General features: G+C 38.7%; 2 protein-coding genes across 2 annotated transcripts in view; both read left to right on the top strand.

The window, feature by feature from the left end:
- LOC100366335 (beta-1,3-galactosyltransferase 1-like) overlaps positions 1 to 23,121 on the top strand; it is a 414,782-nt gene that overhangs the window by 72,292 nt on the left and 319,369 nt on the right. The window lies entirely within an intron of this gene.
- The window catches only part of LOC100375883 (polycystin-1-like protein 2), a 45,479-nt gene that overhangs the window by 18,927 nt on the left and 3,431 nt on the right, over positions 1 to 23,121 (top strand). The window contains exons 6-30 of the mRNA XM_085498811.1: positions 44 to 116; positions 1,303 to 1,496; positions 2,723 to 2,908; positions 3,403 to 3,671; positions 3,931 to 4,089; positions 4,418 to 4,453; positions 5,397 to 5,531; positions 7,466 to 7,556; positions 8,136 to 8,284; positions 9,267 to 9,524; positions 9,995 to 10,213; positions 11,949 to 12,204; positions 12,748 to 12,854; positions 13,659 to 13,889; positions 14,453 to 14,632; positions 15,025 to 15,185; positions 15,697 to 16,007; positions 16,513 to 17,264; positions 18,220 to 18,343; positions 18,946 to 19,190; positions 19,532 to 19,709; positions 20,082 to 20,451; positions 20,973 to 21,195; positions 22,113 to 22,215; positions 22,364 to 22,927. Of these exons, the coding sequence (XP_085354937.1) occupies positions 44 to 116; positions 1,303 to 1,496; positions 2,723 to 2,908; positions 3,403 to 3,671; positions 3,931 to 4,089; positions 4,418 to 4,453; positions 5,397 to 5,531; positions 7,466 to 7,556; positions 8,136 to 8,284; positions 9,267 to 9,524; positions 9,995 to 10,213; positions 11,949 to 12,204; positions 12,748 to 12,854; positions 13,659 to 13,889; positions 14,453 to 14,632; positions 15,025 to 15,185; positions 15,697 to 16,007; positions 16,513 to 17,264; positions 18,220 to 18,343; positions 18,946 to 19,190; positions 19,532 to 19,709; positions 20,082 to 20,451; positions 20,973 to 21,195; positions 22,113 to 22,215; positions 22,364 to 22,927 (5,574 nt within the window). The remainder of the gene's footprint in view (positions 1 to 43; positions 117 to 1,302; positions 1,497 to 2,722; positions 2,909 to 3,402; positions 3,672 to 3,930; positions 4,090 to 4,417; positions 4,454 to 5,396; positions 5,532 to 7,465; positions 7,557 to 8,135; positions 8,285 to 9,266; positions 9,525 to 9,994; positions 10,214 to 11,948; positions 12,205 to 12,747; positions 12,855 to 13,658; positions 13,890 to 14,452; positions 14,633 to 15,024; positions 15,186 to 15,696; positions 16,008 to 16,512; positions 17,265 to 18,219; positions 18,344 to 18,945; positions 19,191 to 19,531; positions 19,710 to 20,081; positions 20,452 to 20,972; positions 21,196 to 22,112; positions 22,216 to 22,363; positions 22,928 to 23,121) is intronic.

Here is a 23,121-nt window from a genome sequence, read left to right as displayed (position 1 = left end):
ACTACTGTGATACTTACCACTTCAGAATTATCTACCACCACAGGCTATCAGAGTACGACTACACCTTCTGGAACTGTATTGTTAACAACACGAGCCCCTTCAACAGTTAACATAACGTAAGTCTGATGCTTCTCTCTCATTTCATATCTCTCTGTGGCATGTGAAGTTAATGTATGTACTTGTGTTTATTGCATATATATTTATTTATTGAGTATATATCCTAGATTATCGCATGAATATACGTGCTATTTTGCAAATAATTACAGATGCTCGTATTTCCTACAAAAGCTTATCCGATTACCAGCTTGTAAGATGAGATGGGTTTCTTTCGGCATAATTGTAATGTTAGAGCTGTAGTACCAGCAATAAGCAGCTATGAAATCAAGTCATTTGTATCTGTTAACAGTACATTTATGCCACGTGAACAGTGCTACTAACGTAACTATGGTAGCATTCGATATCTCAATTATGGTCAGCTCACTGTTGTGCTCAACACAAAATACAGATTTCTTTGAAAACACTGGTGAAGTGTTTTTTAACTGGTATTCCTATTTTCAAATATTTTTGTTCATTTTATAAAAAAAAACAAAAAAAACGCCATTTTGATGATGATGTTTTACCCTGTGTACAAATCTACTTAATGGAAAGCAAAACAAGTTTCAGTTTATATTTGCTTGATTGTTTGTTTGTTTATTTGTTTTGATCAATTGTTAAATCCTTGATCCATACAAAGCTTACACACAACACCATTTTGATGATGATGTTTTACCCTGTGTACAAATCTACTTAATGGAAAGCAAAACAAGTTTCAGTTTATATTTGCTTGATTGTTTGTTTGTTTATTTGTTTTGATCAATTGTTAAATCCTTGATCCATGCAAAGCTTACACACAACACTCAGTTCTGGTAGCATCTTTTTTATATTTATCTTTTTTGATTTGTAACTCTGAAATTATTTTGTTTGCTTTCTCGTGGTCTTAGAGTTAGTGTTAATATGTATGAATTGTTGAGGAATTCACCATGAATCAAATCCGTTCAAATTTCGAACAGAACCGAATGTTTGGGTAGAACACTGTTACAAAACGTTCGAAGACGAAATTCTAACAAACACTCGACGAGAAAGCTGCAATAATTGCGTCCAATCATTACATAATATTTCCCGAAATGCATGCACATTCCAATAATACCTTATCAATGCATATTTCACGTAGTATTCTCAGGACACAAATGAATCTTCACGAATAATTTTAGAGTGCACTTTCAGTCCAGGTTTGGTGAAAACACAGATATCGTCCTATTTCAGATGCTTTGTGAATTGTGGTCAAGGGGAAGACCATCTTAAAGTGAACCCTTCAGACATCATGATGGTGAAAGCTCAATGTTCAGACTGTACACCAGGAGTGAAGGTCAACTACACATGGTCATTGCAAAAATATAATCCTCGGAGCAATATGAGAACTGATGCTGACATCAGTGTTGAGGACTTCACAAGTGCCGGTAAGACTCTCACATCAGAATATCACTTTTCTGCCGTGCCTTGTGCAGAGAGCGGTTCATGGTCAGTACTGCAATGTGTAGATTACGGGCATTGGTCAATAGTGTTCTGTGCAGTGTATGCTTTGTGGCCAATAGTGTCCTGTGCAGTGTTCGATTTGTGGTCAAAATTGTCATGTGCAGTGTACGGTTTGTGGTCAATAGTGTGCTGTGTAGTGTACGGTCTGTGGTCAATAGTGTCGTGTGCAGTGTACGCTTTGTGGCCAATAGTGTCTTGTGCAATGTTTGGTTTGCGGTAAATAGCTTCGTGTGTAGAGTATAGTTTGTGGTCAATGATGCCATGTGTAGAGTATCTTTTGTGTCCAATAGTGTCCTGTGGAGTGTACGGTTTGTGGTCATTAGTGTCATGTGTAGAGTTTAGTTTGGGGTCAATGATGCCATATATAGAATATCTTTTGTGGTCAATAGTCCCGTGTGTAGAGTATGGTTTGTGGTCAATAGTTTAATATGTGGAGTACAGTTTGTATTCAGTAGTGTGGTGTGTTAAGTACAGTTTATAGTCAATAGTACCGTGTCTAAAGTACGATCTATGGTCAATAGTACTGTGTGTAGAGTATGGTTTGTAGTCAATAGTGTCGTGTGTTGAGTACGGTTTGTGGTTAATAGTGTCGTGTGTAGAGTGTGATGTATGGCTAATAGTGTCCTGGGTACTAGTATGGGTTGTGGTAAATAGAGTTATATGTAGGGTGCGCATTGTTCTCAATATCACCATGTCCGCTAACAGAACCCCCTTTGTAGAGATTCTGAGTCAAAATGGAAATCCACAAAATCAACTTTAGCCAGTTTCTTGATTGCTAAGGAGACCAATCTCGAAAGAAATTATAGGTGACTGGAGGCAGAAACAAACATGTTATGCCCCCTGATTTATTTCGGTTTTACACTTATTACTTTTATAAAATGTGAATTTTACAAATTACAATTCACATAACTATAGTAAGATGTTTTAAAAATCATTATATCAGTGTACGACTTTCGGTTGCGTCAATGACGTGCTAGTGAAAAACAAAACAATAGTCAGTGTCAGTGGCGAGTCATAACGGCAGAGGGCACACTGGTCAATAATGCCATGTACATAGAATGGATTGTGGTCAATATATAGTGCTGTGTGCAGAGAACGGTTTCTGGATAATTTCAATCACAATATTCTAGTAATTATTCATTAATATCAGGTATCTACTCAAAGTCCATATCATTCAATGCTTACAAACTCAACTTTGGAGTACAGTACTATTTACACGTGGCGCTGGACTATTTAAGCGAGTCTGGAGTCATGGTGACGTCATATGGTGAGATGCCATTCACAACGAACATCCAGCCTTATGGAGGAACATGCAATGCGTATCCAAACGAAAATGGTAAGCGATACCATAGTCTATACAGAAGTTAGAGATACACAAATATCAAACAAACGGGTTTGACCGTACCAATGACCCTTGATTTGCATAAATGTATAATTATGCTGTGGCAGAGGTGATTTGAAGAAGCGCCATCTTGCGTGGAAAGTGGTTCAAATTCGCAAAGTGTCTGAAATGTCTCAAAATTTTGCCCCGTAGAATGGAATGAACAATGTGATAATCTTATTGATATGAATTATAATAATGTTAAAATATTTTTCAAATGATATTTAATTTGAATATGTGGGAATGTTTTTTTTTCACACTGAGTTCTTCCCCATAATGCATTACAGTAACATTTTCAGTAGTGCAAAATGTGAATTCGGATCAACTGCATATTTTACGAAAAAATTGTAAATTTAATGTAAATAATGTTTGCCCCCTGATATATCACCCAATCGTGTATTTATGTGGAAATCGATCTCGTCGATCGATCCCAACAGGCATTGTCAAAGGTTACGCTCTGGAAACTAAATTCAACATCAAATGTCAGGAATGGAAAGACGAAGGTGATCTAGACGAAAGACCAACCGACCCAGCAGACGCCTTTACAGATTTGTCGTACGCCTTTTACACGAAGCGGGATGGCGCCACTACTCGCACTTTGCTGCAAAGAGGATCGGAAGCTGGGACCGAGAGGTTTTTTGAGATCGGGAATTTAACTATATTCGCACGAGTAATGGACAGATACGGAGAATACATCGAAGAGGAAATTCCTGTCCAGGTACTTATGCTTATTAGTTTATCTCTGTACGCTACGTAACGCAATGTCCCACACGCTACGTCAAGACGTACCATGTTGACAATATGGCGCTCGTTTCTCGGCGACAACCAGAATACACAGCTCTCTTTCTGTCTTGGGTTTAAAGCTTCCGGTTCCGGGAATTGCATTTAATTTTTGTCGTTGTTGTTGTTGTTGTTTTGGTCAAACAATGTAAACTCTCCTGCTTCAAGCGTATCTCATTCAATGTACACACATTCAGGTGCTGAAACTTGCCAACGCCGCCGCGAAGATATCAGAAATGACATCCGGTGAAGACAGTTTACTGAATCAGATGGTGAACAGTGGTGATGTCGGCGCAGTCGCGTCTTTCACAGTGGCATTAGCATCCGTGCTGAATGCTGGTCCGGAAGAAGGAGAGGTTAGTATGCTGGACCCCAGACACAGTGCTCACTGAGATCTCGTCGAAAGCGAGATTTTTCGTTGGATCGCCTCCCATAGTATTCCATTCTCTACCATTATCGCTTCTACTGTGTCTACAAATATCACGGTTATATGGATCACTGGAGAAGTGGGTGCTATGACGCAAAACAAATAACAACGATATTTGAGGGGCAAGTGAGATCCCGGCGGCATATAAGTTATGTTTTAGTGATTTCAAATTGTATCCATAATTGAAAAATAATTGATTCACATTGGCCGAGTGATCAATAGTACCAATACATGTGCCATTTTTGTTTCCATTTCAGGAAGAAGAAGAAGGCGCGGCAGATGCAAGGAGTAAGGTAAGCCTGTTATGACCACGTTTTCTGGTGCTATAAACGTTACAACATGTAACACGGCTCTAAACACCATTTCGAGTTTACATCAAACTGCATTTAATCGCCGAGGACTCTCAATATTCTCAGTGCTTGACGTCATAATAAATTTGATGTTCCGACAAAGTTTTAAAAGTTTTGCTACATATAACATTCATTGTTGCTGCTCTTTGTAACTATATTGTCTCAAATGGCCCAAAATATACTCGAATACTATTTAGACAATAATACTATTTTTTATGCTAATCACAGTGACGTCATAAAAAAGGGCAAATTTGGAAGTTCAGAGTGCTTCGGGGGTCGTAACGTTTGATTGACCGTGCAAATCGCATGTTATGTTATTTTAGTATATTCAAGTGCCATAACTACACGTTCACTATCAAAGTATTTTCAGGCCTCGGGACCGTCACTCATCTAGAAATGACGTCATGTGTAGCATGAACCAATCTCAATCGGTGATTTTCCGTTCAATTGCGAGATCTCGCGAGTTGCATGAAAGGCGCGCGGTGAACCTCTGCCGCAAATATCGAACGATCTGATTTTAAACTCGAATTTCGTTATTTCGTATCTCACATCGAAAGGCCGATTTTGGACAGGAGAATATTGCAAGTGTTATTGAATACACTTTATCGAAATTAACAGCACATTATTGAGCAGGAAATATCCCCCAAAATACTTTCCCGTTTGTCGAATCCCCGCGAGTTTGTCGCCACTACGACACTATGGCCTTTGTTTGTCCTGTTTTACGTTCGATTTCATGCATAACGCTAGATCTCGCAGTGAACGGAAAATGGTCTATTGGTATGAGTGACTAAATAATAATTTAGGTTATTTTTAGTATATTTATTGCTGATGGCAATTTCACACTGATTTATTATTATAATCTCACATTTAGAAATTGTGTTTGTAGGTTCGTGATGCTATGATCAGCGGTCTGGAGAAAATGTCAAGTGGGGGTGCGAGTACAGCCGATTCAGTCGGACAAACAGCCAAGGCACTGGATTCCATTACTGCAAAACCAGATGAGGTTAAAGGGTCAACTCAGGTAATGCCTCGTGCTTACTTCATTCAACACGTTGAGCGTTAGAATTTTGGTGCGTATCAATTGGAGGCAATTACCCATTGGACAAGGATTGTTGTCAACATTTTGTGAATAAATTTACTTTGAATTTCACAAATTGTTAACCACACTTTTAAAAAGAGCTTGTTAAGATGGTTATTGAGAATGTTTCTCATCTTCTGTATCAATAATTATCAACAATCATGAAAATAAATGTGATGATTTTTATACAATTGTTTTTGACGTCTTTTCAAACAGTTCACCCAAAAAACTTGATTGGGCCAATTGTAATTAATGATTTGAATTCAATTGTGTTTGTACCCCAGACCATTCGTCCCGGTGTTATCGCTATCGCCACACGAGACTCCAGCTTGTCTCCTATACAATTTGACTGCGCACATCCAGAAAGTAGATGTAGCTGTGATTGGTGGAATACTAATGAGTTGAGTGTCAATCAAACGCCCACGCTATCTTTAGTAAACAAAGTCACGTGACACGCGCCATTTTAGTTTTGTCAGGCGATTTCAAGGCAGCACGCTTAACCCTTTCGTTCACAGGTTGGGAGATATTAGAATGACTGACAATTTCACGCCACTGTTTTACATTATTGGCGGATTTTTCTGCGCTATCAATCTTTCTCTTACAAACTAGACATAGATGAGACGACAGAGTCGCTCTTTTCACAACGTCGCACTGGATCAAATTGGAAAGACGATTTCCATAAGTTATCCCTCCTGCTTTTCCTGGCTTGAATAAATTCACACACGACTTTAACTGTCCACAAACTCGAAGACTACACGAACACAGTCTACAATAGTCGTCCGCAACAATATGTATGTATTTCTTCGGTGTACTGATGCACGAATGCACCGTGACACGGTGTTTCTCGGGTGTCGCCATCGCTGAGAATGCCGCCGGCGCAATTTTTCACCCAACTCGCGATTCTGTTTTGCAACATTTTATCAATATTCCCTTTGACAAAATCGCCGACAAAAGCACCGCTTTGCTGATCTTTTGTTCTATAATTCTTAATGCAAACACCGACCCTAGTAGTAATTAGTAACGTCGCCTAGTACATATGAACGGTCGTCATTGCAAATCGAACATCCTTTTGAAATTTGGACGTCGGGCAAGCGATTTCAAGGCACCGCACTTAAATATTAGCAACATATTTTTCTGAGCGGTTGTTTATTCTCTTTCAAACGAGACATAAATATGACGACATAGTCGATCCCTTATCCACCGCTAAGAATGCTGCAATGTTTCGTTCGTTTTGCAACATGCCACAAATCGTCAAAAAAAACACCACTTCGACGGAAGCTTGCGTAATAAGGGGGTTAAAACAAGAAAACAAATGCCATGTTTAATACATATCGACCTGTTTTACTTGCGAAAGATAACGGAACATGAACTCGTTTCGTGCGACTTCGGAACCCGAAGGAACACACCAACAACGTTGAATTTACCCGCTATCTTCCAAATATGGTATATTAATTTATTCAGTTGTTTATTTAGAGTGACGTCCGCGGTCGAATGCGATTGGCTATCGATGTCAGTGCAAAGGTCATATGAATATTAAAATTAAGTGGGCGGAAGGAAAATTGTATAGGAGACAAGCTGGAGTCTCGTGTGGCGATAGCGATAACACCGGGACGAATGGTCTGGGGTATTGTGTTTGACGTCGTTAAAAAAAACCATGATTGGGCGATTTGTATAGATTGTAACCGTGATACAGTAATCACCGATTTAAAATTAGTATCGAGGTAAGCCACGTACATAAATGTGTCAGACTAACACCTAACAGTCTGAATCAGACCAATCAAATAGAAGCTAGTTTATTGACGGAATCTGAAACTTTGCGTTTCATTTATTGAGTGTACTATACTTACAATTATCCTTATCTTTGCCCTCCCTCACAGTCTAAAGCTGCCGCCACTCTCAAGTCTGTATCGAGTTCGTTCACCTCCTTCGACACAATGCGAGAAGACGACAAACTGGGCACCGCTACAGGTATGCTTTATACACCAAGGTTACACATGCACGTGCACAGTGCGCACGTGCAATACATATTAGGTATTCCAGTAGCAATATGTACTTTCATGCATGCAGTTAAAATATACATTCCATATATAAATGTCGACGTCATGCAATGCTTGAAGTTCCTGCAATCTCACGCAGCATTCCCTGCTGTTTATTGCAGTACGGTAAAGGAAACTTTGTGACATTCTCATCATCGATCGGGATAGTTTTTGTTCAACTTCCACACAGATACACCGCTAATATATCTGGCATTTTAACTTTCACGAATGAACGTCACGCAAAATGTTAACCAGTCAGAGACTCTTTTAGAATGAGAACGATGATTCACGTCTCACTCATTCCCCGAGTCTCGCGATAAACGACACAATGATGGGGACATCTTCCAAGCCAGTTCATAGATACACCGATGATTTATACAGATTATACATTGCATCGATAAACCATTTAATCGATTAAAATTACAAAAAGCAAATTGATTTGCAGCGTGATTTTAGTGGAAACAAATTTGAGAGTAAAACTATTTCAGAAAAAAATAACTCCATCTTTCAGATATTACGTCTGGGTCTGGCAATGTTCTGACGTCATCGTCATTATCGTCTGCTAAAATGAAAGCGCTCAAAGTTGACCCAAGCTCTGAAGATTTTGATTATGTAGACACAGAACCATCACCAGAAGAATTGGAAGAGGAGGATAGAAAGGTAAATAAACACGTCAAACACACAGGTCTAGAGTAAGTTACAATTTTCACAACATGCGCAATGTCACTATTCAAATTTTAAATCTAATGAATTCGTCCTGTTCATTTTTGAATGGGGAATTGATTCTATGCGAGATAGTGCGTAAGCCGGAAACGAGGTCAATATTCAGCATTGAGTTAAACTCTCACAGGTTCACCCGTAAGCTTCGATGATTTCGGTGATCCGTTTAGGTCAAGGCAGAATTCTTGATGTCGTCAAATCCAGCTGATAGATAAGGTTTGCTCTGACTGGCTGGACGAGAAAATATTTGAAGTTCTTTATTTCAATGAACCACTAAGGTCATCAAATTCACTAAGTAAATAAGTCGTTTTTTTAGGCGATTGCTGAAAAAAAAACAATTATAAGAAACACTTCGAGAATCTTTGCTAACTGCTGGTAATACAATATGTCGACGTATTTATAACTGTATAGACAGTCTACTTTTGACATAGACAAGTTACCAAAAAAGAAAAAGATTATTGTAAACTACATCATATTCGTGTTCATCATACTCGATCTACAAACGGTCAATAATAACAATGTCATTAAGGGTTCCATACGACGCTTAGCCACACGCATCGAACATACGATGCCGCGACGACAGAAGCCCTTAATATCCACACAATTCCTCTATATCAACTAATGGATATTACAACGTTTATATTGTTGTCGCGCATCGAATGGGGGAGAACTACTAGTACCCGACAGCAGCGAAGCACAGTGATAATAACAAATGACTAGAACAGCGCTAGCGTGGGCTTGTATAATTCTTATGCTTTGATATGAATAAGTGTATACAAATAACCTTATAGGAGGCAGTGCTTGCTTCATACAGATATGTGACAACAATATAAATGTTTAAGTGTCCATATACTATCTTCTATCATAAGTAACAGAAACGTCATAAGATTGTTGACTGAATATTTTTGCTATATATACACAGAGCCAAGAGGTGGCTAACGATGTAATGGAAGCTACAAAGGCTACAGCAGGAGCAGTACTGAAGAATAAACCACCTGGTTCTAAACCTATCACCCTGGATACACCATCCATGAAGATGTCATTACAGCGAGAAAGTCCGGCAAGTCTGGGTGGAAAGAAAATGCAATCTGGTGGCGCTTCATTCAAACTACCGAGCGGCTCCTCCATGGTTGGTGGAAACTCCGACTCAGATGACGAAGACGATGCCGTTAGTATAGCGGTATGTATACGACACATTCACCGGGAGAGGGCGATAGAAGCAGCATTATCTCTAGGCGTAGAGAGCTACGCATGCTCATAAGCTACTATATCGCAATGCTCCCTGTCGAGTAGACTGGTAAAGCTAGACAGTCGGGCGCTTACTTGTTTTTGTAGTTTGTGATACAATCAGTGTTAAAGCGTCATGGGAGTGGGTTGTATGGAACAGTGCACACCTATGTCAATATCTTGAGAAGGATGTAAACTAAATTTGGTATATTAAGAACTAACTGTCTGATAAATGAAATAGAATTAATGCAGAATTAAGATAAACTAAATATAAACTGCGCCAATGTAATAACAAATATTTCAATGTTCCTTTTTTACTTTACCTTTTTAAAAGCAGTTCTTTTGTGTAAACTGTCTGTTTCTCTGCACCAATTGATTTCAAATTAGTTACCTTATCACTAACCACACATCTCTACATTGCAGACTTCGGAGCTGGCGCACAATCCATTCCCCTGGGCGAAATCGGGTACCAAATCTGCGGTGATGTCGCTAGAATTGACTGGTAGCGATGGTAAGCCGATTCAAGTGTCTGGTCTCCAGGAGGAAATAGTAATCGAACAGTTGAACCAGAAGCCAGTTGTCGCCGAAATTCTACAACCGGAATTGGGTGTTGGCAGCGAAATGTACTATAGAAATGTGACAGTATGTATACAATATATTTGATAATTGAATTGCTGCTAATATATTATTTTAAAAAATATAGGAAACCTTACGTTCATGTATCCGGTGTGGAGGATAAGTGTATTCCATAAATGGATTCACCACTAATATATCCAAGACGCAGATCTCGTCGAGAACGAGAGAGCACGGGACTCGTGTATTCCCTTCACATTCCCGCTACTAGCAGTCATTTGTGTCCAATCTCTAAAAGCCGTCGCACTGTGACGTCAAAATGTTATAGTTTTTGCCAACCAGCTTTCGATCGCGAATGTGTAATAACAAATATCATTCACTGATCAACACGAGGACGCAATCTTGCGTAACAACGTTGTCCGTGAGAGCCACACTGCATGCATATTTATTCGATAACAACAGCCGCGTAAATACCACTATATAATTTTCGGGTGCGAATGACTAGTTCTTGCCAACCAGTAACTGCATATGCGCACTCGCGCAGAACGTAGATGCTGTGCGACGGCCTAAGGACGACGTCAAAAGATCGATGTCGGATAAAAAACTTAATTCCTTTAGTTTTTTTCCAACCCCCCTACCCCCCCCCCCCACTGAAACTTAATTGATAAATATTGGTCATGGCGTCAGACTACATTCACCATTAAATACAAATTGATAATCGGACAGTAGTATGGCATAGCAGTTGATTGTCGGGTGAGTGTAAAAAGACTTTGCAAATGCACCTCATTTGACGCACATATTTACACTCGAACCAAACCATTTTCTCGTCTTGGATGTTTTTTTTTTCATTTTCTGTTATTTCTGTCCGTGATAGGATAGAAAAAACGAACTACAAATACTCCAAGATTTTTTTGACTTCATTAAAAAATAAAATCGTTTTTGTAGGATGGAAACTTTTTGAGGTCAAAACCCCCCACCCTCAAACTAAAGGAAATAAGTTTTTTATCCGACATCGATCTTTTGACGTCGTCCCTAATCGGGTTGTATATGTCCATTTTAATTGCCTCCTACTGAAAATAACGACAAGTATTCTTAAGCATAAGACAAAATAAATGATAAAATGTTGTTTTCGTATCATTTTGTGCAATTGGTGTGAGTTTATAGACAACACTACCTATCATATTTACAGCGTTGTAAAAACACGTCCTAGACGTGTACGACTGAGGCATAACAACTGCATCCGGTATGCATATGATAGGTGTCATGTAGAATTGTAATTTCAATACAATACAATACAATTTATAGTAGAATTGAATATCATGTTATAATAGAATGTAATGGGACTGGTGTATTGATATATATTAGTTTTATATGTCACTGTTTTTTTCTCCTGACTGTTTATATGTGCGAATTTTCGCCAAAGAAGTCATAATCATGTTTGAGAATACATGACAGGGCTCTGTAGCCATTTTCTTATGAAATGGCAATTTTAATGCGCTATTCTGGCGTCACCCAGGCTCAGTCGAACACAAGCACCTGCGGACCTTAAACAGAATTCCCCCAAAGTCGCATTCGTTAGTAAATGAATCTCGGCCAGTGGAATAGGCCTTCCCATTGAGTGAGACACACTCACCCAGTTGGCTTTTCCGTTGAGTCCGTGGCACACTCGCTCAGTGTAGGGGTTGACCCTTTTTGATGGCCCCGGTTTTACCGATCGTGAGTCTGATGCAAAAACCACTATGCTACCAGTGACCGGCTATATATAACAGTTATTGATATAAGTTCATATACTGGAATTTCTCAGATAGAAAATAACCACACTGCACTGCGAGTAATGTTGCGCCCCTTGGAAGAAGGCCTCAACTATACTGTATATCTTCGATACGAATACAGCCCAACCACAGAGGACTATGAACATCGGCAGGATATACCAAGGGATGATTACGAGGCTCTTGGTGATGATGATGAAGTCTTAGAAGAAGAGTGGCCATACACCATGTTTGTACCAAGCGCAGAGTTAACGCAAGTGGGCAATTACAGCATTGGTATATTCCAAAATGGTAAGCCTCTATTGTTAGGAACCTAAGGGGGTGGGCGGCGGTGATGGATGGGACGTGTACCTCTATTAAAAAGCTGTATAAAAATGAATGCCGTGGAATGGCATCCATTTTTGACATCACATCCCTGTCGTACCCCCGCACCGTACAAATAACACATAATATAGTAGAATACACATTCCTAGTGTGTCGATACTATGCACTATTGTCACGCTGAACATCCGGGTAGCTGATATATCCAATTGCAATAGAAAATGAAATTTGCATCATACAATATTCCAACACACTGAATTAGAGCCCTTGTAAGTTCAATTTCGTAATGTGTTAACAGCATAATTTGAATTAAACATTTAGTAATTGACCACATACCCGAAATTACAGCTAGTGGAAACAATACGATAATGACGCTCCAGGATAGATTACATTTGCATACTTAACTAAACAATTCGTCATTAACAGACAGGAATATCAATTTGTCAGTTAATTCAAGTGTTTAACTAGACTTATGAAAATGACAATTAACTCATAGAGTGTATCTCTTCACAGGAGCGGACGAGAACAGTACATGGGCGAATATTTCATTGAGCATTGCAGTGATCGGGTGTAAATATTTCAATCAAACACTCAGTGATTGGAGTTATGACGGAGTTAGGGTTAGTTGATTTTAACTGTGTTTGATTATAGACTATATTTGAACAGTAATGCACTCCGATACATCTAAATTGATTGACAAGGACGCTACGAGTTTTACAGAATACTGCCTATCCGTGCTTATTAGTGCTTTGTTTCAATACAACAGTACCGAGATCTATCTATTATAGCAGTCTGTGGGAATCCTACGTTTTTTTCATAATGTACCATCAAAGTGCGGTCATTCCTATTATTCGCGCCCCTAGTGACGTAGCGCTTCTGTGACGTCAAAATGACGTATATGGGTGAATGCAATGTCGTTCAAATCGACAACGGTGTTTGGTTGTGCAGTCGTCCGACATTTTGAGCGAAATCTCGCCAAAACAAATTCTTCATTAACGGATAACTATAAATCGAATCTACATCGATGATTTTAGCAGCCTCCGTGTTTCCTATTTACGTCATGGAAGCGCCTTGTCGCTATTCACGGAAAAGGTTTATTGTAATTTTTTTTTTTTACAAATTAATTATATTTGTTTGCTCACCTGTCAATAAATATGCACATTTGGGTTTCATTGCCACCCACAATCCCACTAATAAAAAAATTGCAACCACCTATCCATACCTTGGCATTGAATCAAGCGTGTAAATACCTAAAAATATGCCACTATTTAGAAATTGGAACTCCACATTATGTGTATCCCGACAAAATACTACTTTTAATTGGCGGTTCCACACACGGGAAGGATAGGCTCGTTCTTTATATTGATTATTTCCACTGTACAAATTGCAAGTCACAACAAATGAATTATTTTGTTTACACCCAGGCTTTGAATACGTCCACCACCCAAGTCACGAAATGTGGAGCAACTCACTTGACCTCTTTCGCGACCGATTTCTTTGTACCACCGAATTCAATAGATTTTGGTACAGTATTTCAGAAGTTCGCAAAGTTAAATGAAAATGCATCTGTGTTCTCTACCATCATTGTAATACTGGCTCTGTACATCGTCGGCGTGATTTTTTGTCGAAGAGCGGATAAAGCTGATCTAATCAAGGTAAACAAATTGTTGTAGTTATTCAGATAACAATTTAGATATTCACATTGTGGTACAACTTAACGTAACACGGGATAATTGTATTTTTGGGGTTTATCATCCAAATTCAATTCAGTATGCTTGTCTCTGTAATTGCTAAATATCTCCTAAAATATATAAGATCTTTGATCAAATACACATATAAAATTAACACAGTTTTAGAAATATAATCGTTGTTTGGGAATTTGTTTCGAATTTGTTTGAAGACTAGAAGGACTATCCCCGTGTATCTCTTCAATAATAGGTTTCGTGGAATGTGGATTGGTAACTTCGTTCTCAGATCATATAAGAAATGTACATTAATTTGTTATTAGTTTTATAAGATCTAATAATATATACATTATATTATACATAACAGTACAATCTCGAAGTAAATGGAATATGTACATCGTAATGTCTTTGCGCTCTCGGAGAGTTAAACGGAATATGTACAAACAAATACGCTTACATCAGCGCAATCATGATGTTGTTTACATCTATTTATTTTAATTACATGACGCTTATATATTTTTTTCTTTCAATAGTGGGGAGTTCTGCCACTTGCCGACAACGACCCGGACCACCATTACTACTATCAAGTCAATATTCATACGGGTACTAAAATGGGAGCTGGCACAAAGTCACGCGTCTCGTTTACCTTATTTGGAAGTATCATGAACTCTGGTGTCAGGAAATTGGAAGACGGAGAAAGAGATAGTGACAAGGTTTGTGAATTTTTGTCTGAACATCAACTTTATTTGTTTGGACAACGTTTTGTTATTTTTATTATTGTTTAAATTATTTATCCTTTGCCTAGTTTTGAGCGACCGAAGCATAAAATACTTTGTCTGGTCACGTGATATTATGACCGATTACGTCATATATGTGTTGACTCGCTCGAAGTTGGTTCATGACGCGCGCAGTCAAGCGAATGCGTCAAATGTTTTCAGGATTTTGCGGTATTTCAAAGCAAACGTTTACCTGTCATATAGTCTTCTCATATTGGAAAAACGATTTTATAGATTATTGCACGACTGGCTGCGAACGAGGCAGCAGAGCGTCTGGCGTATATACCACGTGATATTGATATTTTAGTTATCGTTTTGTTGTATTACAGCTTTTTGAAAAAGGATGTATCAGTAAATTTATTCTGGCGACACATGGTCCGCTGGGTAAGATGCGATCTTTACGTATATGGCACGATAACTCCGGGGGAGGCACAGCAGCATCCTGGTTTCTAGGACGCGTGGAAGTGATCGATCTACAGTCTGATGACAAGTATGTACGATATACCACATAACGGCGTTTCTTAAAGCGGGAGGGTCGTCACATGCGCACACGCGGGAATTGAGTCCTAAGAGACGATAACAACACACGCTAAAACACAAAGGCTCATGGGTAGACGCTTGTTTGCAAACAATGAAACGCTATGGCCACCTGACGCATGCGCAGGTGACGACTCCCCCGCTTTAACATTTAGTTGTTGAATTTCTATATATTTGCATATATTATCAGCTTATGAATAGGCAAAGTGACGTGTCTTATTACCCCGTGTTAATTCATCTGGTATGACAGTAATCCACGATGTCAATGTTTCAATGTTTCAAAAAATATGCTATAGTCCCTCTTGCAAAGCTCCGATGGACTTACAAGCATTGCCGGGAGAAAGTGAATAGTGATATTTCCCAAACATTGATATTATGTTTCTAAGAAGCGCGATAAAACGGTTAAATAGGCTACTCAGTGCAACACTTGATATACAAGAGTTTTTTTTTCTTCTGTATTACAGGTGTTTCTTTCTTTGCGATAAGTGGCTGGCTGTGGAGAAAGGCGATGGGAGAATAGAGCGTTTTCTTCGCAGTGCTACCGAAGAAGACCTAACGAAATTCAGCAATCTCTTCTCCTACACCACGAGGAAAGAATTCACAGACGGACATTTGTGGTTTTCCGTGCTGTCCCGACCTAACAGGAGTAACTTCAGCCGCGTACAACGACTCTCCTGCTGCCTGTCGTTGTTATATCTGACTATGATCTCAAACTGCATGTTTTTCCGTTCTGACGATGAGAAGGTTCAGACAACTGACAAGTTGTTCACATTAGGTAAATATACACTTACAAATTGCTTTTAGGACACAGTTATACAGCACACCGTAGAATATTTCCTTTGTCACAATAAAGTTTTGTTTTGTGCAGCAATCAAACGTACCTGGCATAACATGTCTCTTTCGAACGTACGTCTCTTTCGATGCTTGTTTCCTGCGAACATTTTATGACACAAAATAACACGTTCTGTTATGTATTTCTTCACACTCACCAACTGAAAGTTACATACGATTGGTGGAATGGTCAATATTAGACATATTCACTGTTAGATCCCTGTCACATCGCAATTGAAGCCCTCGTTGGCTAACATACTAGGACATGTATTATTCCATATTTACATCAATAATTGGTGACGAATTCTAGAATAGAATAGAAGATTTATAGATTTCATTTAAATCGCGTGGAGCTGGGAACCGTCGTTCCTAGATTCCCACCTGTATTACAAAATACACTTACCTCCCAAAACCAGGTAAAATTATATATTTTTAATCATTATCAACAGGTCCACTACAATTTTCACTGAAAGAGCTCTACGTATCTGTTGTCAGCAGCCTGATAGTATTACCACCAAGTATCTTGCTGGTACAACTGTTCCGAAAGAGCCGGGCCAAGCACAGCTTGGAAATTTCACCACAATCACAAACCATCAAGAAAACAAGTCCTCCAAAGGAAGCGAACCTGAAGGAAGAGGAATTGGCAGCCAAGAAATATATTAAAAGTAGTGCGAGCACCGATAATCTCGTCGAGAAAGAAAAGTGGGGACTGTTCAAAGCAACCAAAGATAAAAAGAGACCCCTGTCTGCTTTCCACATTGTAATAGATGACGAGTCTGGCAATAAACGTGGTGCATGTGAGGATTGGGATAGTGACTACGGATCAACTGCAGACTTTGAATTCGATAGGGGCACATCAAGCCCTCGCCGCCCAGCTTCTCCTTTAGATAGCAGCTGGAACTGGTCATCGTCGAAACGCATGAATGATCCTTTGGTGCCGAGATCACGACCGTCCAGCGCTGATAGCGAAGCGAAGAAACCAGATACAAAGAAAAAGGATGGGAAAGACGCGAAGAAGCCGTTCATGTTGCCCCATTGGTGTGTTTACTTTGCCTGGCTTCTGATGTTTCTCTCCAGTGCTGGCTCAGCTTTTTTCACCGTCTTGTATAGCATGGAATGGGGAAACGAGAAGTCTATTCAATGGCTCATCACGTTCTTTCTTTCATTCTTCGAATCGCTCATCCTTGTGCAGCCAATCAAGGTAATGCTACTCATATACATATATCCCATAGTCCAATGTAGTGACGTTATTGTATAGATGCGCCCCTCCTAATCAAACAGCTTGCATCCGCCCCTGTATGTAAGATGTATGGTAACGAATCGCAACATAACAGAGATCTCACCAGCCCAAAAGTAGTGTTGGATGATCGTGCATAATAATTAGCATGCATGAATACTATTACAATAATGAACGACCCACGGCGCCATATTGGATTATAGATAGTGTGTGCAAACTATTGAGCATATATAGCATGTGTTGGTGTTAATCCGCGGGTAAGTATCCCTTCCCGGATTAATGTGCTTTTCATTTTATGTCAGAAGTTGCATGGTTTTGCGTTACCGAATTTAATCCCAAAATTTCATGTAGGCTCATGCCAATGCGATAAAGACATATGGTAAATTAACATTCACAGACTAGTGGGTAGCAATGCTTGGCAAACAGCTGGAGAGCACTGGAAATAGACTGAAGCACTGCATCCCTCTATAGTCTGGTAGAATGTAGCATTGTCGTAATGAAATGACCAAATATGGACAATAATATGTTCTATTGAATATACTGTAAAACATGTCTTTTAACTAGCATGTTATTTTAGCTGATTTAGCTAATCTGTAATTTCGCTAATTCAAGATGTCACTAATTTAAAATAAAGTATAATCTCACAATGAGATTGTTGACATTTTAGCTAAATTATATATATAATAAGATTCAGTTAATTCATGCATGCATGGAGTCAAGTTTGCTAAAATGGCATGTAGCTATTTAAACATTTTTTACAGTAGTTCAGTTCACATTACACATAAACAATCCAGAAATTAAGAAATTATTTTACAAAAGGTAAAACGTGTGTAGGTATGTGTTATGTACTGCCATGTCCAGAGCTAATTGTTCCAATGACAGTTTACTGCATTCGAAATAACGTATCCTTCCTTTCTAGGTAATTTTCTTAGCATTGTTTGTTGCCCTTATATGGAAGAAACCGGAAGAGCTCGAAGGTGACGTTGAAGATAACCAGCTGAAACCGGATGAACAATGGTTGACAGATGTATCTGCATATGAAGGTATGTGAGATAAGATCATTGGCACTGTATGCGTTTCGGTGTCCCGTGATGTTTTTACCATGCGTCATATTCTGGTCTTATTATACAATTTAACTTCCCATAAACGGCCATGTGCAATTTATACTAAATAGACGTAACAACTTTTATGCATAAAACCAATAAGTCTAGTACCCAACATTTTACAATAAAGCAATTTGTCTAGTTTTTAAAATCATCATCATCAACACAGTATTGTTAGTCCTGAAATAAAGTTTTACACTGGCATAAAAATGATTGGCTATATTAGAATAATTGACAAAGCTGACTGCTCACTGCTCACTCTAAATATGTCAGTCTGTCATTTCAATATCTGTTGGTTTTCAATCATAAACATAAGTCTTGCTTAATCTAGTATTATATTAAATAAATAAAACATTGTGACATATAAAACTTTCAACTTTTCATCCATGGTCTAAATTCACCTATACATGTACATCATTCATTTTAATAGTTTCAACAATAAATCCATGACTGATCCGAGCGTTTGAGAATTATTTAAAGGCACGATAACAATTAAATAAGACACAGCGTCATTGTTATTGAGATTTTGAATTTATGTGTAGGAATCGTTCCTGTCGACGACGGCATGGAAGAGATGGAATCACCCCTAAGCCCAGAGGAAATGGAAAAAGCACGCCGCAAACGGTTCAAGGAGGTGAAGATGAAGGGTGTGCTAAAAGAAATGTTTGTCTATGGCACGTACATCATTATATTGTTGTTGATAGCATACGGTGCACGTGATATGAAATCAAGATACGAATACTTGGAGATGGATAATTTATTTTTTCAAACGTCGCTGATGGGAAAGGTGAGAATAGTAATTAATTTTAATGATAATTTGCAACAAATATTCTGAATAGCTGTTCAAACCTTATTTGATATGTATATTTAAAAATATGTTAATTATTAACCACACTGCATACAATTTCATTACCGTTTACTAAGACTGATATGTTGGTATATTTCACACGAATCAGGGCGTTTAAACGCAACGAGCCCTCCCTATTGTTTGATTTTGGGTATTCAACACTTTGTGTCAACTGTTGGTCGTCAGTTGTGTGAACAATAGTTTAGGGATTGGACACAACGAAAACTATTCTATACTACGTTTATTATTGGACATTACATCTCTCATTTTTCTATCCAAAGATTGATAATGGATTCGGCAGTTACCTTGAATACATTCGTGGTGCGGTTATTCCCTCCCTGTATGCTGACACAACCTACAATGGAGATAGAATTCACTGGAGACAACGGCGTTATCTTGCTAATCACATTACATATCGCATTGGTCCTGCACGATTGCGTCAATTAAGAGTCAGGCCAGGTAAGTATGTCAATAGATTTATCACAGACGCATACAACATTCATTAGTACTGGATATGAATTTGAATTCCAGGAGAGGCATTTAATGTAACATGTGTCAATGTTGTTGTCAGAAATCACTTGTGTAATTAAATAAGGGAACCAAATCGGTCATTATGAAATACCCTACAAGTGTACTCTGAAAAAGTGTGCGCCACAAATGTTCTTGACCATAGAATAATGAAACATGGAATGGACTCTGTCACATCATACATGTGTGCAGTGTTCAATCTGTACTCAAGTGGATAGTTTCATATGTTGAATAAATAAAAATATTTACAATTACCTCTCGCACAGTAGTGAACTAACACAGACAGTAACTGTGTCATTCTAGAACTATGCGATGCACCACCATTGATGGATGAATACGTAAAACAGTGTGAGGTTGACTATGATGTCAAGAAAACCGAAGATCGGGGACTGTATGGGGCTTCGTGGAGCCCAATCAATGAATCTTTCACCGAACCGGACAACCCTTATGCTCTTCCATGGTTGTTTGCAACAGCTGAGGAACTCGATGGCGTGTCGTTATATGGACAGATCGCATGGTACAGTGGTGGGGGCTACACAGCAGAGTTAGGATCTACCATAGAGAAAGCATATAGCATGGTAGACTACCTGGAATCCACTCACTGGATGGATATCCGTACCCGAGCGGTGATTCTTGAATTGACTGTGTATAACGCACAGACTGATCTATTCAGGTGATTTATTTGATTTGATTGTTTTTGACCATACGTGGTTGAGTTCAATTATCAAGCCAGTAAATATTTATAGTCAAAATTTGTGTTTCAGGTTTCGGAAATGTAATGATTTGGGCGATGTTTAATCAAATCCGATGGTACATATATGTGCCGTCAAATGGTGTCCCATTTTAAGCTCTCAGTAAAATACTCGAAACTGCTGAAAAGCACTTGTTATCTCTGGTGTTAAAATCAATCATACCATTCATAACCTAAGTCGATGAGTATATATAGACCGAGAAGAAATGTATAGGTCTTGAAAATCGTCTGAAGGGCTGTCTGAAAAAAAAGTACGGGTGTGAAGGTGGCGGTGCAGTCCCGTCATTGTTACAGTATCAATTGTCACGAAGTTCAAATAATCGTCCAAATACCATATCCTAATTTTTATTATGCAATACATTGTTTATGTGGTCTTGTGCATACTACCCATGACTGTTCCTACCTACAGGTAATTTGAATCTCTATTTATTTTTGTCCAATAGCATGGTGACTCTAATATCCGAATTTCCATCTGTTGGGGGCGGTGTAGCAATGAAGAAAATCGAAGTCATCAGATTATATCCGTATGGAGGAACATTCCCCGAATTTCTTATGGCGTGTGACGTCATCTTTATTTGTTATATTATCTTCTTCATAGTGGAGGAGGTTCGTCAAATAAAGAAGGAAAAGAAAAAGTATTTTAAAGATTACTGGAACTACCTTGAGGTATGTTCAATCCATCGAATGACACAATCGACTTCCGACACCTTCCGCAAAATAAACACTGGTGAATTAAATTGTTTTTAAAAAAATATGGACAAATTATTACAAATCGTTGCACCAATTGTTTGGCGAGAACAATTATCGTGCAAAGAGTTAAAAGGCGGTGGTCGTCGCGCTGCGCATGTGCGACATTTGTGTTGATAAACATTGATTTTCCCACAATCCAATGCGCTCTTCTAATGGAAATCACAAGTTTGTGGTTTGATCTGAGCGCGACTTGCGCTAATTACCGCTGGTGACTCCTTCGATGCCTTCCAATAACCTAAAACTACCTAATTAAAGCTTGATAACGTCTTAATTTGTACTCGTTGATCTGCGAAACAAAGTCGCCATCTCTGTTTATATGAGACCCATACATCTCACGCATTCGTGGCGCGACGACGACTACCACCCTTTAAATGTAATCTATTGTTTAGACTGTCGTACATTCAAACCACATCTTTGATTTGTGTGCATCTTTGTTCAATATACAATGACAGAAGTAATACAGCCTAATATATTGTGTTGTAAGGATGGAGTTCATTTTTACTATTTTTCTGAATGTATTTCGACTATTTATATTATATTATATTATGTATATATTCGCTCATTATATTTATTTACCTTTCTAAAGTGTCTGCCAACTAACATGTGGAAGAGTTTATCAGACTTTTCAAAACTGTCAAATTCTAGTGTATAGAATGAAGCTTGGGGATCGCTGCCACATGTGTTAAAAATTCATCCAGCTGATAAACGACAAACATATAATTTTACTGGTAAAAAAGGCTGTTCACTATTGAATAGTGAATCTGGCTATTCGATAAACTTGTACCCTAATTTACCATACGTGGTATCATACATGCGTCTTTATTCTTTCATAGATTACAATAATCATCCTAGCTCTCATCGGTATATCTATGTTCATATACAAAATACCTACTCGTGATATCGCTGTTAACAGTCTTCATGTTGAGGAAACAGGAGGTGAGACATGTTCATTCTTCTCGTTTATCTAATACAATTCACAGTTTAGACTTGAGGAATATAGTGCACTAACGCCAAACGCACATCGATGTTTGTGTAAAGTTTCTAAACGTGTGTGCTTATTTCTATTACTTTTCATTAATTTCAGGAAAAAGAGCTTTCCTCAATCTCCAGTCCACTGCCATATATGAAGAAATCTACAACTTGGTTCTGGCTAGCCTTGTATTTTGCTCCATATTGAAGTTTATGAAACTGATGCGTCTGAACCACCACATTGCTCTGATGATTGGTACTCTGGGCGCAGCTCGCAGAGACCTGGCCAACTTCTGCATAGTGTTTGGCGTGACATTCATAGCATTCGGACAGTCAGGATTCCTACTCTTCAGTGGGCTGTTATTATCTTACAGCACGTTCATTTCAACAATTGAGACCTTACTGTCGACGCTACTCGGTGCATTTAACTATTCTGAACTGGTCGCCGCTCAACCGATACTCGGTCCAATATTTTTCTTCACGTTTATCATGATGTCGATGATGATTCTGTTGAATCTATTCGTGACTGCCGTTATGCTGGCATACTCAGTGGTACAGGCAGATAAGTCGAAGATGAGTCATGATTATGAAATTGTGGATTTCATCTGGGACAATATCAAAGAGATTGTTGGCCTTGACAGTTCGGCACAGGAACCTGAAGAAGAACCTCTACCACCAGGTGATTATTAATTTGGGGAAAGAAGGGAGACGCAAAACCATCACTTCGTCTAGACAGTCAAGGATGTTTTGGCGTTCACATGGAGTCTTTAATTTAATGATATTAAATCTCACAAAATTTTAAAATATTAAGTATTTGTGCAGTAGTTTGTCTGACTTAAGCACTACCGGTTATCACCAGACAACCGCTTGTGG

Source organism: Saccoglossus kowalevskii, chromosome 5 (assembly GCF_978046115.1).
Source record: "Saccoglossus kowalevskii chromosome 5, keSacKowa6.1, whole genome shotgun sequence".
NCBI classification, from domain to species: domain Eukaryota; kingdom Metazoa; phylum Hemichordata; class Enteropneusta; family Harrimaniidae; genus Saccoglossus; species Saccoglossus kowalevskii.
The sequence above is the reverse complement of the archived record's forward strand: the minus strand, read 5'-3'. Positions and strand labels throughout refer to the sequence as shown.